The sequence below is a fragment of the Corythoichthys intestinalis genome, chromosome 9 (assembly GCF_030265065.1).
Source record: "Corythoichthys intestinalis isolate RoL2023-P3 chromosome 9, ASM3026506v1, whole genome shotgun sequence".
Classification (NCBI taxonomy): Eukaryota; Metazoa; Chordata; class Actinopteri; order Syngnathiformes; family Syngnathidae; genus Corythoichthys; species Corythoichthys intestinalis.
In genome coordinates, this window is record NC_080403.1 from 16454819 (window position 1) to 16473275 (window position 18457).

At 41.4% G+C, this 18457-nt stretch overlaps 1 protein-coding gene across 3 annotated transcripts in view; it reads left to right on the plus strand.

The window, feature by feature from the left end:
* LOC130921367 (E3 ubiquitin-protein ligase RNF123) overlaps positions 1-18457 on the plus strand; it is a 63544-nt gene that overhangs the window by 17236 nt on the left and 27851 nt on the right. For 2 of the 3 annotated variants that reach the window (XM_057845183.1, XM_057845184.1), the window contains exons 22-35: positions 25-125; positions 201-393; positions 467-612; positions 2484-2567; positions 2629-2736; positions 7574-7751; positions 7830-7904; positions 8580-8667; positions 8735-8822; positions 14553-14637; positions 14849-14875; positions 15330-15469; positions 18131-18187; positions 18262-18393. In XM_057845183.1, coding sequence (XP_057701166.1) covers positions 25-125; positions 201-393; positions 467-612; positions 2484-2567; positions 2629-2736; positions 7574-7751; positions 7830-7904; positions 8580-8667; positions 8735-8822; positions 14553-14637; positions 14849-14875; positions 15330-15469; positions 18131-18187; positions 18262-18393 — 1502 coding nt within the window. The remainder of the gene's footprint in view (positions 1-24; positions 126-200; positions 394-466; positions 613-2483; positions 2568-2628; positions 2737-7573; positions 7752-7829; positions 7905-8579; positions 8668-8734; positions 8823-14552; positions 14638-14848; positions 14876-15329; positions 15470-18130; positions 18188-18261; positions 18394-18457) is intronic. The other variant, XM_057845185.1, reaches the window with a different exon arrangement.

Consider the following 18457-nt stretch of genomic DNA (forward strand, 5'->3'; position numbering starts at 1 on the left):
TGGTTTCACCATTTCCGCCCGCAGACGATCTAGCGAGCCAAGCCAACATCGTGATGGACCCGGCGGAGATCCAGGCGGCGTCCATGGACGACCTGGACGAGGACGAGGAGAGCGGTGGTGCACAGGTCCGTCCGGGCTCTGGGCCCCCGCCGGTTGGCCAACTTTGACTGTGGCTTACTTTGCCGGGCACCCCAATTCAGAGGCCCGCAGGAGCGGGGCCAGGCAGCGCCCCCGCGGCCCGGCCCGGCTGGCTGAGCTCGCCCACCCTGGGGCGGGCCAACCGCTTCCTCAGCACGGCCGCCGTCAGCCTCATGACCCCCCGACGACCCTTGGGCCAGCCCGAGAAGCTTAAAGTGCGCACTCTGGCCGTGGAGCAGCGTACTGAGGACGACAGTGAGTGTTTGCCGGTTGGCGCCTGACCGCCGACTTTTCGCTGTCTAATGTCTTGTTTTTTGTCACCCGCAAGTCGAGGGCAGCCATAGCAACGACGGCCTGCTGCTCGGGCGACCCGCCCAAGAGTCAGATCGACCCGTGGCCGACAAGTCGCTCCTGGAAATCACCGACGGGATTGTCATGATGTACAACCTCAGCGTACATCAGCAGCTAGGAAAGGTTCGGATCCACCGCGCTCAACCTTTCGTCTTGAATTTTTGCTTCTTCACCTTGTCGCTCCAGGTCCTGTCTCATAAGAGAAATCCTTCGGCGTGCGTGCATGCTCAGAAATGGCTTCGGTTCTTTCTCGGAAATGTCATTTGAAAACACTAGTTCTAATTTGCATTTACAGTGGTACCTCTACAGACAAAGTTATTTCGTTCTAGGACCGTGTGTGTAAGTCGAAATGGTCGTATGTCGAGCAGGATTTCCCCATAAGAATATTATAATTCCATTAATTCGTCCCACAGCCTGAAAGCCTACATTAAATCCTTAATAAATGATGCTGGTACTATTGCAAATAGAACCTGCAAAACCCCGGCCAAATCAAATAAATTATAAATAAATCTTGGAATAATATTATAATAAATAATAATAATAATTATTATTATTCCTGTCATAACGTAACGAATCGGGTTCTAATGTGGCGGATGTGTTTTGCGTGGTGTACCTGAACGCACCGCGTGGCTGACTTGACAGTGAGGGAGGACTTTTTACTTTCACTTTGTTCAACTACGGCGGACAGTAGGCATGTTGTGTTGCACAAGTTCTGAAATAAATGATTAAAAACCTGGCGATTATTTTGGTGCTGTCAGCAAAATTTAGAAAAGACTGGCGAACGAAGGTCGGGGGATGAATGTCCAGATCGTAGACATTCTACGACCGTATTGTCGAGCCAGTTCAAGGACGCGCACACCATGCTTATATTTTTCTACCATTTCCATCTTCATTTCAATGTTAAGCATCACCTTTTATTTTCTTTTTTCATCACCTGCACTAACATTCTTGGAACCCATGTTGATTTCTCTCACAAGAACATCCGCTTTGCGCCCGTCTTGCTGGAAAACAAAGAAACAGCGGCGCTGTCATAAATCGTTGTATTTCGAGCATGTTTTCTAATGTAGAAACAAATGGCGAGTCAAATTTTACGTCGGATATCGAAAAGATCGTGCGTGTAAATGATCGTATTTCGAGGTACCACTGATCAATTTGACACTCGAACAAAATAAATGGTATGTGTGAAGGTCTTTTTCAGATCTTATCTCACTGGCTGCAGTTGACAGAGCGAGATGATGCATTTGATGTGGGATGGATTAGTAGCAAAAGAAGCGACTAAATTAAAGAAATAACCCAAAATGAATAGGAAGTGACTATAAACAAGATGTCACCCAGAAATGACCCAGAATATATTTAAAAGAAAAAAAAAGACCCAAAATATATTTTTAAAAAGTGACCTGAAATCAACAGAAAGTGACTCAGGAATGCCTCAAAATAAACAAGAGGTGACCCAAAACAATCCCCCAATTTCAATAGGCCTCGATATCAACAAGACGTGACCTGAAAATGCTGCAAAATTAATAGTAAGTCACCAAAGTAAAATGGAAGTGACCTGGAATTAATCCTAAATGAAGAGGAAATGACCCGTAAATCTCCCCAAATTTATGAACTGATGTTCATTCGCTTGCAGACCTCCCACTTTAAAGGGATTGGACGTCCAGCACCGTCAATGACGTCAATACTGGATGGTTCTTCAAACAAATTGCTGTCAATGACTTCAATCTCCAAAGCATTATTTTTCCAAAAATGCCAGGTGATGGCGCCAAGGCAATTCTTCTATTAGCTCTTAGGCCACCATTGACTACCCTAGGTCTCCGATCCATTTGAAGTGGGCTCCCCCCCAGTCCCCTCCCTCCCTCCTCCCACTTCAAAAGGATTGGACCTCAACTAGAGATGAACTCAGTGTTATTCACAAACTAAAAGTTACACAGAACTGGACACGAGTTTAGTGAGTGAGCAAGATTGAATTGGTGACATTTTTCCTGTTTACGCAGATGGTGGTGGTGGCCGACGATGTCCATGAGTACGCGGCGGCTCTCAAAGACACGGATGAGAAGATTGCGCGGTGCCCGGCGAGGGTGAGCCGGACCCGGGCACCGCCCGCTGTCGCTCAGTCATTTATACTCTTTGCCGCCACAGAGGGCAGACATCTTGGACGAGCTCCACAAGAGTCGCAAGGTTTTCGCCGAGAAGTTGAATCACCTGAGTAGAAGGCTGGCCTGGATCAACGCCACCATTTACTCCAAGGTGGGGTGCGGGCACGCCAGGGTAGTCCAAAGTATCTATACCGAAATGTATCCTGATATATTTGATAGCAAAAGTATTGACGCTCAGCCATAGACTTCATAATGTATTGACATGACACATTCCCCATTCACTGCGTCATGCCTTCCCGAAGGGGGCCGTCCAACACTCTGCTTCATTTATTAGCAGTCTGTCACATGCAGCGATCTAACGCCGGATTTAGGTTGAAAAAGTACGAAATCTGTACTGCATACAAACAGGAAGGATTGTCTCAGGAGTGATTTGTTCAAGGATTCAAAATAATATATTTTTCGTACCATGTATGCATTTTGAAACGTGAAAAAAATCAATGGGAGAAATTAGCCGTCGCAATATTTACATAAGATAAATGCTACCTGCACGTTTTTTTTTGCTTTTAACCAAGAATTGAGACTCTTATATGTTCATATCTATAAAGAATTTAGGGATTTAAGCATTTATTCACAAGAATTTTCAAAGGAAAAATCTATTTCTTTACATATGGCAGCCGCTAATTTCCTTACTGTCTAGCCTCATAGTTCGTAATATTTACGTAAAATAAGTGCTACCTGCACGTTTTTTTTTTTTTTTTTTTTGTGCTTTTAACCAAGAATCAAGACCGTTTTACGTCCATATCTATAGAGAATTCAGGGTTTTAAGCATTTATTCACAAGAATTTTCAACAGAAAAAACATTTTGTTTACATATGATGGCCGGTAATTTCCTTACTGTCTGGTCTCATAGTTCGCAGTATTTACGTAAAATAAATGCTACCTGCACTTTTTTTTTTTGCTTTTAACCAAGAATCGAGACAGTTTTACGTCCATATTTGTATAGGAATCAGGGATTTAAGTATTTTTTCATAAGAATTTTCAAGGGAAAAGCTATTTGTGTTTCCACTCGGTCAGCTTTGACAGAGATAGGCCCCCTATGAATCAGCCCCGCACCCCGTGTCCCGTCAGTATATTATAAAGTCTATGGCTCAGCTATTTGTTTTTGGTCACCAGAAATTAGTTGTCATGGGGTACATTTCATTTTGCAATACTGATTATAATGGGGGATTTTTTGTCATTGTTAACTCATTGTCTGCCATTGACGGCGTTAGACATCTGATCCATTAGAAGTGGGATGGTGAGGTTGTTAGGGTTATTCAATTGAATTTTTTTGAGTATATATTTTTAATGATTACAATTTAATACAATGTTAATAAAATTAAAATTAATGAAATGAAAACAAAAAACAAAAACAAAAAACAAAACAAATACACTCTTGTTACGGCCTCATGTAACACTCTAAAGTTGATTTTTTTCCCTCCATAGTATTTAACTCATTGCATGCCATTAACAGGCATAGACATCCAATTCATTTAAACTGGGAGTGACGTTGATGGCGCTAGATGTCCAATCTATTGAACAAACGTCCCAGTCCAAATGGATTGGACATCAAGCGTTGTTAATGGCAGCCAATGAGTTAAATGAGTTCCTTGGAAAGGTAAAAAAAAAATGTCAGAATTCATGCATGGGATGATTCATCTTAATTATTGATCTATTATGTAGTCTTAAAAATAGTATCAAGTATTTTTGGAGTACAGGTAGTCCCTCAGTTACGACGTACTTGACTTACGTGATTTCGACTTTACGACGCCTGAGTCTCGTCCGCCGTTTTGTCTCCAGTCGTGTTTTTTTTTTTTCTTAAGTCGCATAACAGTGTACAGTGTGTGTTTGAGCTCTGTATTTTCCTCAGTCGAGCAGAGCTGTCAAATTCCCCTGCAAATATTTGTTTCGCCAATAAGGGAAGCTGTTGTCTCACTAAGGTTAATCAAAAATTTACATGATGCGCAACTTTTTTTTTTTGCGTGCATTGTTTTTGTTTTCCTGTCGTCACTGTACAATTCTAAGGTTTCCCCTAGGATTTTTTGAAGCTGTGGTGGAAGGTGGTGGGTTCATTGAAGTCAGACACCCCCACATGTTGTGCCGCGGTGAAATTGTTTCATATCATGACTAATGACAATTTTTTTTTTAAACAAGTTATTTTTTTCCAAGAAGAACCATAACAAAGATCTATTGGAAATATTTCATTAGCAAGGCTAATAAATTATTTCGCAACGTGAAAGTCTACATTTACTATGGAGTGTTGGGGCCAAATAAAAAATAAATAAAATAACTAAGGAATTAAGTTTGCTACGAGGGGAAATAAAAGTATTATTACGTAGGGGTAATGTAGCTGTAAACAGCTACGCATTTTATGCGCTCTGGACCACACTTAGACCTTAGCTGGGAGCTATGACGAGTCATTTGCATAAATCATTCTATAGATAATAGTTGATGTAGCTGATGCAATAGAAAAAAAAGTCAGACTATTAGTACGAGAATTAATGTTGAATTAGTCGCATGAGAATAAAAATCGTATTATTACGTAGGGCTAATGTAGCTGAATTAGCAGCTCCGTACTTCACGTAGCACATTGCCGCCTCTGTTAAAATCAACAATATTGAAAGCATCTTGTGTTTTAGAATCAGTTTAGCAAATATGAAAATCCTTAATATTTTGTCTCATCTACATCAAATTATGATCAATAGAAGTATTTATACTAATGCTTCGTCGTAGCTTTCGGCTACGGTACATTTACGTAAAATGCATAGCTTTTTACAGCTACATTACCCCTACTTAATAATACAACTGCTTTTCCTCGTAGCAATCTTTTTTTTCTATATTTGGCAATAATACGCACTACATTACTACAACAATAATAGTCCTTCTGTCAACGGACCCTCGTCCATTGACAACTTAAATCTTTTCTAAATACTTCAAAATACTCATTTGAAATTACTACCTTTGACATCAGCAATGAACAAATGCTATGCTTGGACGCAACAATTCGGGTAAAATATACGCCAAAAGAATCTAAATGTCATGTCAATGTCAACATTAAGGTTGTTTTCACAGGTTTAAACCAGAATTGCATTTATGAACTTTGAAATACCTTTCTGTTGATTTTTCTTCCGACTCGGCACTAACATAGTCGGACTTATGCTTGCAACATGAGGACCGATATTTCATACGACTATTGGCAAATAGTGCGTAAATAATGAGCTATTGATATATAGACTTATTGGTGAAGTATACAAATTATAAAACATCTCATTTGCAAGGTGTGTCGGCTTTTTTTTTTGGGTGTGGTTGTGTGCCACAATCTTTTATGTGTAGGGGAGACCCTGAATTCTTGAGACTATATTGTTAATAATAATTTGTTTACGAGTTAAATTAAAATGGTGAAATTTATTTTTAGTTTAATTGCAGTGAGCACACACCCAATTAGGATGCTTTCTGTTTTTACTAAGGAAGTAGAGTGCGATGCAGTAAGCAACGGTGTATTATAAGCAGCTCGACCTCGTCTAAGTTACTGAACTCAAGCTCTAAATAAGCTTCATAAGTCACATCAACTTAGCTGCTTGTTCACTAGCAGGACAAAGTGTTCTATAGAGCTGGGAATCTTTGGGCACCTAACGATTCGATTACGATTCAGAGGCTCCGATTCGATTATAAAACGATTATTGATGCACCCCCCTCCTTTTTTTTTTTTTTTTTTTTTTTTTTTTTTTTTTAAAGTTTTGTACATTAGTTCCAAAATTGTTCTAAAATACTCTCAGGCTAAACCAAACTACTATTTCAGTATCAAGTTAACATATAGCAGTAAACAAATATACAAAAATAACATTAAATAAAAAAACTCCAGTCCCCATTCTGTATCAGCAGCTTTAAACTACATTCAATTAATTTCATGTTGTGAATCAACCGTTAAAGTTGTTAAAGTTGTTAAAGTGTTAAAGCTCCCGTTATTCCATAATTTCCCTTTTGTCTACTTTTGACATGTGAAAGTTTTAAAACTATTTTAAAGATAGATTCAAGTAAATATTTTACCGATTTAGGAGTATTTTAGATAAAAAGTTAATTAGGTTTGCTTGGAAGGTTCGCTACAACAGCCTTGCAGAGAAGTTTACTGCTTTATAATGGCGGCCGTTTCTAACGCTCACATCTAGCTTTTTGCAGATGTGCTGCTACCGCTACCGAGTCTATATTGCATCTAGTCCTTTATAAATGATATCTACCGTAACATTATGTAGCTGTACATGTAGCAGCTTTTCGGCAGCAGTTCAGGTATGTTGTTGTGTTTTTTTATCTCGTGGCATGAGTTGAGCTAGAGCCGTGAGTTGAGCGTTGGCATTACCCGAGGGGCCGGGTAATGAGAAGCATGAAGTTTAGCTACTCCCGCTCCGTTCCGTCCCGTCCCGAAGACCGCGCGGCGCGCTGAGTGTGTTGTACTTCCGCTTTACTTGGCATATTTCAATAATCGGAATTTGGATGTTTGTGAATCGTTCTCGAATCTTCCACGGCCGAATCGCGAATAATCTAAGAATCGGAAATTTTGCACACCTCTAGTGTTCTATGATGTTTTTCTGGTTTAAAAGTGAAACTACAGTAAACATCAGTGAAACAAGAACTCTTATGTTTCCACTTTGGAACAAGCTCGCATACTCTGTGTACATTTTTCAACATCCACCAGCATTGATGGTTAGTACAGTATCTTATTTTTTTACCTTTTTTTATTGATTTGACATATAACACATGTTTTTGGATAGTTAGTACTTAAAGGGTTAATTCCGACTTGCATGGAAATTAGGGTTGTCGGAACGGAACTCGTTCGTAACCCGGGGACTACCTGTATTTATGTTAAGTTGATAATGTTTGTATCATGACAACATGCACACTCAGAGGGAACGAGACACTCATGACTCGCCTCATGCGTCCATCCATGTGCGCAGGAGAAGATGCTGGACGTGTACTGGCTCTTGCGTGTGTGCATTGTGACGGTGGAGCACGCCGACCGTACGGGCTCACTCTTTGCCTTCACGCCCGAGTTCTACCTCAACGTGGCCATGTACGCCTACAACGCACTCAAGAATTACTTTGGGCCCGCCGGCGGCATGGAGCAGCTGCCGGGTGAGTTGCCGAACCCACCCTCTATTCCACACACGAGTGTCGGCGGCCGCCAACCGAATTTTATCCGTCGTTCCTCAGGCTACCAAGAAACTCTGGCTCAGCTGGCGGCCATCCTGGCCAAACACTTTGCCGATCCAAGAATCGTCGGGACAGGTAGGTCGCGCGCTTGTCCGCTTAGCTCTTAAACGTCCAATCTACCTTGTGCTGGGAATTTTAATCTGTCACTTGTAGATGTCAAATAAATGTTCATTCATTCGCTGCCACCCTTCCCACTTCAAATGAATTGGACATCACCGTCAATGGAAGCCACTGGATAAATAGCAGAGGCTTTGACGTTGATAAGATTATCATTTGAGAAATAAACTAGTGATGACTTCATTTTAATGGCAATGCATTGACTTTGATTGGGAACATGACCCCTACCGACATGTCGCCCTGAAGCCATTTTGGTATAGTCCACGAAAGGTCTTTTCATGCATCTGCCATCATGCCAGGCCTCCTACTTCAAATGGATCAGATATCTCATGCTGATACAGGATGATATGTCAAATGGATTGCTGTCAATGGCAGGCATGGAATTGAATCCCCAAAAGATTGATTGTTTTTATTGGTTGGATCGTTCGTAATTGCAGGAGATGGCGCCGAAGCGTTTTTCTATTTGCTCATTAGCTGCCATTGACGTACAAATGTATTGGACATCTACAAGTCATAAACTCATTGAAATTCACAGCAGAAGTATGATTGGTTGATAGAGTTAACAAAAGGAGACACTCGGCCTCACTTGGCGACGAGACAGTCATGGACGGCGTGGTGTCGTTTGTCCCGTAGATATCAAAGACGCTCTGATGCAGGCGTTGGCCAGCTACGTGTGCTACCCGCAATCCCTTAGGGCGGTGGAGAGGATCCCTGAGGAACAGTGAGTCTCGTCCGCCTCGTAGCCGCCGTCCTCATACAGTTGTGTGACATGTTGCGCTGCCTGCCAGACGCGTGGCCATGATGAGGAACTTGCTGGCACCCTATGAGCAACGACCGTGGGCGCAGACCAACTGGATTCTTGTCCGGCTGTGGCGGGTGAGCTGCTCTCTTGCCCAATCCCAATGTATACAAAATCCATTTATTTTCAACCGTTTGAATTCATTGGCTTTTCTGCCGTCTGGCAGAAAAAGATTGAATCGTTTAGCCACTGACAAAAATTGACAACAAAAAGGAGGTCAAGGGTGTCCAAACTTCGGCCCGCGGGCCCACTGCTGCCCGGTTTTTATTGGCCTGTAGCAAGTGATTGAAAATATAATTGAATATGGTATGCGTAAATTCAGTCCACATTCTGTTGCATTTCTCAGCTTTAACACTAGATAGAAACTTAAACAGTGCCTCTCCGTTAGCTCATTGGATACCACCTGACAACTTGCCTGGCACCGCCAGACTATTCTCCCTGTATTTTTCAAACACTGTGAGAATAGTCTGGGACCCAGCTCCTTAATGGCCTCTCGAGGCGAACGAAATCATCCGTCCAATCAGATTCGATTATTTGCGTGACGTGTTCTTAACGAGCAACGTCACTCTTGCGCGTTGGAAGTCGTCTCCACAGCAACACAGATGGCGAACGGGAGAGCCGAGAATATGTTCCAATCCACGGTAAAATCAGTTTTAAATTACCAATAACACATCGACACAAGTCATTGACAACAGTCTGTCTTGCGCTAGCCATGTTGAATAAACTTCTCCATTCTCCGCTCGCGCTAGTTTCTTGTCGCTTTACCAACGTCACGTCCGCTTGTCGTTGATTGGTCCACTTTGATGTCTCTTTGTTGTGGCTTGGTCTGCCCTGGGATTTTGATCCGCTGGACGGTCGCCAGACTCAAATCGCTGGAACAGCAGTGAGTCTGGTGTACCAGGCAACCTGACAACATGTTGAGAGCATGTAGGCAACTAGAATGTAAGTATTTTGTTGTAGAGTCAGAACACAAACAAATTTAGATGAAAAAAAAATCAAATGTAATTAACTGATCTATTTTGTTTGTGATTTTCATTACTTTTATATGATGTCGCTGAATTCTTTCTATTTACGCCTAATCACTGCAACTCACGATTATTTTTGTAATCGATTAATCGGAGGACTTATTAAACGATTAATTGGATAACGTCACTTTTTTCAATTACCTTCACAATTTAACTTGAAGTTGTTTTAGGCATGTTGTAAGTAACGAAGACAAAATGGATGACCATTTCCTTCAAGAATAATATTTTATTACAGCTTCCTGACTTAACTGTAGTCTACAACTGTACTATTTTAAGTACATAAACCTTTAATAAAGGTTATGAGTATAAAACATAAGAATTTCTCAGTACACAAATAAGAAGAAAGTCCTAGTCATTGAAATAAAAAAAAAAAGTGTGTCATTTTTTTTATGTCGTGTGCGCAAAGTGCTGATATAAATTGTGTCAATTAATTATTTATGTTCTATAAACAAACCAAAACAACAAAATCGAATATAGAGGAGGCATACTGTAATGGGTCAGTTTTGTTAATCAATACAGTTGTTCATCAATACAATCCAAGCCATTTCAAAGCACACTCTCTTGTATGACAATTTAGTTTATTAGGAGTTTGTGTTGAAAGGAGACTCGAACCTGTTACCGTATTTTTCAGACTATAAGTCGCAGTGGAGTATAAGTCGCATTTTTGGGGGAAATTTACTTGATGAAATCCAACACATAGAATGGATATGTCATCTTGAAAGGCAATTTAAAATAAAAATACAATAGAGAACAACATGCTGAAAAAGTGTTACAGTATGATAATGTTACATGACGCATGAACAACGAAATGCGAATGTGGCCGGTATGTTAACGTAACATAGCTGTTAGTTATTCAGATAACTATAGCATAAAGAACATGCTAACAAGTTTACCAACCATCAGTGTCACTCCAAAACACCAAGATAACATGTGAAATGATATAATAATGTGTTAATAATAAAGATACACGATAATATCGGTCACCGATAATTATCGGCCGATAATGGCAATTATGACGTCACACAGATAATCCAGATAATAAAAAAATTCAACCGATAATGCAATCCGATAATTATATACTTGATTTGGCCTCCAAATGTGCGCAACCGAAGAATTCCGCACGCCGCCTCCTCAACCCCTCCCCTCTCTGAAGCCCCTGAGGGAGGAGGGGTTGAGGAGGCGGAGTTACACGACAAGAAGTAGTTGAATATTATGGCGGCTGTTACTAAAAAAACGACGCTCTCGCCATCTGCGAAATATGTACCGTAGAAGTTCCACGAGGCAGAAAGAAAGCGTCCTCATTCAAAACCACTAACCCAGCAGCCATTTAAACCTGCATCACAAAGATTTTTGGAACGAATACGAGGCTGCTGCTAGCGGGAATGCTAAAGCTATTGTAAACACTAAATTAAACTACAGGGCTTGTGACGATACAGAGTCGGGCTGTTTGGGAATGCAGCCCAAGGCGGGTGGTAAATTCGCATCTGAGGCTAAACACCGGCACGACTGGAGACCGATAGTCGGCAAGTAGCCGTCTTCCGACGGAGCCCGCCGCTCTGGCCGGTCCGGCAGGCCGCCGCCGAGCCCGGTTCCCCGGCCTCGGGACCTCCAGCGAACACCCCGGTTTCGTGGTGCGTTCCCCCACGGCATGCGAGCAGAGCTAGGACCCGAATACGCCGCGGCGAACCGGCCGGGGCGGGCGGATTATTCGGTACGTAGCTGCCGCCGAGACGAGACACGGTTTTTTCGAGCAGAGCCAGGACCCGAATACACTGCGGCGAACCGGCCGGGGCGGGCGGATTATCCGGTACGAACGTAGCCGCCTCCGAGACGAGATACGTTTTTTTTTTTTTTTTTTAACCTAAATGACCCGAGAGCCAAAGCCCCGGATAAAAAAATAATGCAATTTATACGACCACCATTCTTCATGAAAAAGTGATGTCCAGTAAGCAAGCTTATCATGACGGCACAGTGGTTAGATGATAATTTAAACATGGAGAAAACGAAGTCAGCCAGTCAATAATGCATTCAGTATGTAAAATGACGAGCGGTCAGATGACTTTGTAACGCTGCCTTTATTTTCGGCTTAACAAAACTCGGGCACAAAACAAAACACGCGGATGTGAGCTCCAACTCCGTCCAAATAGTACTGCCGTGTAGCAGTTTAGCTGCTGTAAAACAAATGTCGCGAAAGCCGCAAATGTAAACAAAGCGTTGCAGAATGGGTACATGACATCTCGCTCTTTTGAGTTAATCATTTTCACAGTGTGCAACAAAGCATATAACATTAGCAATCACTTTTCAAATTATTTAACTTATTTCTCTGCTCAATTACAGTCACAGTAGATAATCAAATTCTTAAATCAATATTCTGTAGCCACAAATATTATTCAAAATCTTTCCTTCTTCCAAGTTTTTTTTTTTTTTTTTTTTTTCTTTTTTAGGATTAAGTGTAATAATGTATTGCTTAAAACAATGCTGTTAAGATTATTTTCAGCTAGCTATTTTTCTTCCAAGAAATCTGAGAGAAATACACTTGAAGCGATGGCAGATCATTTCACTTATTGCCAATAGATTTACACTTAAAACTGACTAGTTTTAAGGAAGTGTGTTTTGCAGTGTATTAATGTTATATATGTTAGGAATGGCTTACTTTTTGTGCAACTTAGGTATTTACTCTGTAAGTAATTGTTGCCAAAGGTTTACCATTACACAATGTCAGACAATCTGTCATTATTTAGATGTTTGAATTGACGACTTGTTCATATTTTATGTTGAAAAAAAGAGCAATAAATTATATTTTTGGACAGTAATATTTTCTTTTGTGTATACTTTAAAATTTTACATAAATCTTTTAATAGAATTATTGGCTTGACATTATCGGTTATCGGTTGGAATGAGGAGGAAATTATCGGTTATCGGTATCGGTTGAAAAATGTATTATCGTGCATCACTAGTTAATAATTTCACACATAAGTCGCTCCAGAGTGTACAGTAAGTCGCACCCCCAGCCAAAGTATGAAAAAAATTATGACTTATAGTCTGAAAAATACATTATATGAATGTTTCTTTATAAAAAGAAATGAGACAACTTTACTATCTAACATCAACTCGAGTGCTATTATCAGGGGTGCACATAAGTGGTCCGCATGCGTACTGGACGTAGACAAACACGCTGGCCCTCAACGGCTTCCATACTTTTTTGCGTACCGATGGCTGACCATTGTATTTGCGGCGGACACGCGAAAATCACTTCTCAAAGAGGCAGGCCCCACTGAGTACCGGTAATTATTTCCGTGTTCCTCCACCCCCGTCAAAAGACAGACAGACGACAGAGACGTCACCGGAGCTACCGAAAAAATGGACTTTTGCTGAAAAGTGGCTGCAGGAGGTACCATGGCTAGAAGCAAATGATGCTCGCACGGAAATGTGGTACAAAATTTGCCGTGAGAATTCCAATGTCGCTAATAAGAGCAGCGCATTTTATGTAGTAGGGTCAAAGAATTTCAGCCATCCAAACTTTGAAAAGCGCAAAAAAAACAGAGCATGTGGCACTTAGGCAAACTATCGATGTCAGACAGCACCCCACTCGCCCTGCACAGCGCCATGCACTGACAAACGTGTTTTTGCTCGCATTTCACAAAGCTAAACATGCACGTTCAATGAGCTCTTATGAGGAGGAGGGCATCCCACTTTTACAAAGGCTTGGAGTTAATGTGGGAGCCGCATAATGCCCTTTATTTTGAATGAGTGCTTTTATGTTTATTTCTTTACATTTCACTTCGAAGTAATGGCAATTTTGTTGTGCCAGTTGATGTTAATCGAGCATTAATTGTTAATATAATTAATTAAAGGTAATTGGCTCTAAGTAAAGCTTGTCATAATTTTATCGCATCAGGCGGGTCGGCTCTCAAGCTCAATGAGGACCAAGTCACATCTCCAGGTCCTCCTCTTAGAACCTGGGCAAAAAAAATATGTGCACCCCTTGCTATTATGCTTCTCCAATACACAATACAAACGGGCACTTTAGATACTGATTAGCATAATCGCTAACTAGCTTCGTGCTCCATGCTAAGTAGTAACGTCTCATCAATAAAGAATACAAACAATACAATTGGCTTCATTTACTCACCTATGACGGAGGCACACTGGATCTAACAACACAAAAGACAATCTAACTCGACACTTCGTAATATTATTGATTCAGCAACCCAAATTGAGTGTAGCAGTAAACTCTGTCTCTTGCTCCTAATCGCACATTACAAACAATCAAGGACCCAAACAGGACTGCTCATAGCTGCTGGAAAAAAATCGATTATCAAATTCGTTGACAACTAATTTATTAATCGGTTAGCTGTTGCCGCCTTAGTTAATTTAAATCTCTATATTGCAATATCTTTATACCTTTGGGTTATTTTGTTGCTTGTAGCCCTTAACACATTCACTACCATTGACAGTTCCAGACATCGAATCCATTTCAGATGGGAAGGTTGGCATTGAGTGATCACGCCATTTATGTCAATAGACCTCCAATCCAGTTTGACTCCCAGTCAGGAATGGATGGGACGTTCGTCACCGTCTGTGGCTACCAATGAGTTCATCTTTCAAAATACATTTTTAAAAAATTTGTCAAATGAAAGTGGAAGGATTTCACGTTGGAGAAAAAAAAAGTTTGGACACCCCCTGAATTAGGTCAATAGAAGTCAAGTGCTTGGAAAGCAATGAGGATTTTTCGATGCCGGATCATGTGATCTGGGCTAATGGATTGTGCGTGCGTGGCAGGGCTGCGGTTTTGGCTACAGGTACACACGCCTACCGCACCTGCTCAAGACCAAGCCCGAGGACGCCAACCTGCCCAGCCTCCAGAGTACGTGAGTCCGCTTACCTCAGCGTGGCATGAGACGTGTGTCAAACGTTTTGTTATTTCTGGCATGACGGAAAGAGTTTCCCACTTTCGCTTTGATTGACATCGTGTGAGTGGGCGACTGGGACGTCCATCAAGCCGTGTTTGTCCTTCCTTCCCTCGCTCCTATTCACATGCACGCTCACACCTTTTTTTTCTTTGCATGCTTTTGAAGGGGACTTGTCCATTGCTAGTTTCCAAAGTAAGTTGTCCTTGATTTTGATCTTAGCCCGCAGAAAGTGCCCGCAACAAGTCATTTTTAACGTATTTGATTCGCTGATTGATTCTTTCTAATATTTTTGATTGATTATCCAGTCAAGAAATTAGACTTAAGGTTGTGGAATGTTTTTTGACTGGTATTCCATTTACCGTTTGATTGCATCTAAATTTCAAAATGTAAATCATACTTTGCTTTCTACTTTAATTTAAAATCATCATCATCATTTCATTATCGTTCACTGTTTTGGGTTCTGCTTTTATTTGAGTTGGATTTTTTAATCTTAGTTTAGTCCTGAATCCTGAGAACGCCAAAACCTTGAGTCTCGACATCCGATTGCATGCGACGTAACTGAAGCGGGATTTCGATATGCCGCAGCGAACATCCCGTGACGTTCGGGGGGACTAATTTGTCCATTTCCCGGACGTGTATCCTCCAGAGCCGTGTCCGTCGCTGCTGCTTCAGAGACACATGGCTCTGCTGCTGAGCACGGAAAAAGAGATGGGCGCCTCCTTCCTTAACAGCGTCCTCAATCAGCTCAATTGGGCCTTCTCCGAGTTCATCGGCATGATCCAAGAGGTGAGTAAAGGACCAGCCCGCTCCACGCTTCTCATTGACGGCGCATTCCTTTTCATTGGTCATTTCCTGTTGAATTTTGATGTTTATAGTCTCATTGAAGGACGTGCGATTGTTTTTTTTGATTTTTTTTTTGTTAAACACACAAACTTTTCTTTTACTTCATAAAAGCCGCAAGTGTGCATAGACATGGTCTCCTGGATTCCCTTCATATGTAATAATCCATAGACTTCATAATGTTATTGACGGGGCGCGGAGCCGATTAATAGAGGGCCTCCAATGTTGGCGTGGCTGTGTAAGACAAAGAGCTTTTTTTGTAGAAAATTCTTGTGAATAAATGCTTAAATCCCTGAATTCGTTATAGATGTGGATGTAAAACAGTCTCGATTCTTGGTTAAAAAGCAAAAAAAACAAAAAAAAAACGTGCAGTTAGCATTTATTTTACGTAAATATGTTGAAGTGCGATGTTAGTCTGTCAGTCTATGTGGCGGCCGCCATATGTAAACAGAGCTTTTCCGGTGAAAATTCTTGTGAATAAATGCTTAAATCCCTGAATTCTTTAAAGATATGGACATAAAAGAGTCTCGATTCTTGGTTAAAAGCAAAAAAACACGCAGGTACCATTTATTTTACATAAATATTGTGAAGCGTAATCCCAATGCTTTAGCGACTAATTTCTCCCATTCATTTTTTTTCACGTTTCAAAATGCATGCATGGTACAAAAAATATAATAATCACCTTGAATCCTCGAACAAATCACTCCTGAGACAATCCTTTCTGTTTGTATGCGGTAAAGCTTTCGTACTTTTTCAACATAAATCCGGCATTGGATCGCTGCACGTGTCGCTGCGACCGACTGCGAATAACTGAAGTGGATTGTAGGATCGCCCCCTACTTAAAGGCGTTGCGCACAGAAGGTCAAATCTGACCCGTCAATATCATTATGAAGTCTATGAGTAATCTTCAGCACTTACAGATGAACAGTCTTAGCTTGGATAAAATTGTATTACACACACTTTTTTTCCCCCAAAATCAACTTGTAAAATCATGGTGCGCATTATAAACGGGTACATGGATGTAGACAGAAATATATATATATATTACATATATATCCAATTTTTTTTTTTTTTATTGACACGGCCACGTTGTGTTGAAGAAACGTATGTGGCGACCCGTTGCCGACCATTACGGTACGTGACGTCACCATTTTGTTTCGGTAATACTTCACTGTAATCGGGCGAATGATTTCGTCTGTGTTAAATTCTGCTTTTTTCACTCTTCATAAAGCACAGAATTTAGTTTCTTGAACTCATTTGAGTCAACGTTTATTGCAGCCCCGCAACTCGGACCATAACAAACGTAAGCACACAGACTTCCTGTGTCCGTCAACTATATCTGTCCCTCGGGAAACTCAAACCCAAATAACAATAGTCCCTATTGTTACTGTCGTGTTGACAGCGATGAGCTCTCACGCATTTCCGACTTACGTTCTCACTTTCATTTTACTGTATCAATCCATGGAAGAAACATTTATTCATCATGATGAAACGAGCAAATTATACAGGAGCCTATAAAAGAAAAGTCACATCTGTTTTGTTTTCTCCTAGATTCTGGTAAGTTGGAGAAGTTGTCAAATCATATTATTACCGTAAATATTGTCAGTTTATGGTAATGTTTTGAACTACAAATGTGCTATGCTTGTGCTGTGTTTCACCAGTCAGTAAAATGACATTTCTTTATCTGTACACGAGCTGTTTTCTTGTATTCTTCTATTTATTGGTGCTAAAATTAGGGTGCACGTTATAAACGGGTACTATAATTTTCCCTAGATTTTACAAGTAAATTTGGGGTGCGCATTATACACGGGGGCGCCTTATATTTGGGAAATTACGTTATATGAAAACAATGTTGTCATGGTAATATAACCAAACAGAGCTATTCGAGTCATCTGGTGAAAATTAATATAATATAATAATAATATAATATAATATCGCAATAAATCGCAAACCGCCAAAAAGTCAGGGTCAGTTTTTTCCAATATCGTTCAGCCCTTACTCTGGGGAATTTTCGGGTGACTTCTTACCCTGTTAGCTGCCATTGACAGTGATGGATGTCCAATTTATTTTGACTGAGAGGATCAAATAAATGAATTTTCATTGGCCCCTCTCAGTCAAAATCAGAGCTAGAGTATCTACAGGTCACTTCCTGTACGTTTGGGGTCATTTTAGGTTCATTTATGCACTTTAGGATCATTTCCAGTTGATTTGGGGCATTTCCTGGTGCCTTCTTGTTGAGTTTGAGGCATTTCCGCATCACTTACTGTTCGTTTTCCGATTACTATCTATTGGTTTTGGGGCATTTTGGGTCACTTCCTGATCATTTTGGGGTATTCTGGGATCACGTACTGTACGTTTGGGATATGTGCTTTTGATTTTCTGGCATTTACTGGTCTCCAACTGTTAATATTGGGTTACTTCCAGTTGGTTTTGTGGCATTTTCGGGTCACTATCTGGGGATTTTGGGTCACTTACTTGTTAATTCATTGGCTGCCATTGATGGCACGAGATGTCCAATCCATTTCGACTGGGAGGGGTTGAATGAATATACTCTAATAATAATAATGAGCAGGTCGCAAACTAGTTGACGTCCGCTCCCTCCCGCAGATCCAACAGGCGGCGGAGCGCCCGGAGAGGAACTTTGTGGACACGCGGCAGCTCAAGGTGAGCAAGCGCGACACCCCTTGGCGGGGGCCGGAACGAGACATGCGCCGTTGATGACGCGGCCCCTCTGTCAGGTGTGCGCCACCTGTTTCGACTTGTCGGTCAGTCTGCTGAGGGTCCTAGAGATGACTGTGACGCTGGTTCCGGAGATCTTCCTGGACTGGTCGCGTCCGTCGGCCGAGCTGTTGCTGCGCCGTCTTGCTCAGGTGGCGCCCGCTGACCTAGCAGCGCATGACAGACCCCTTCCTGATGCATTGTGCTTGTGCGCCG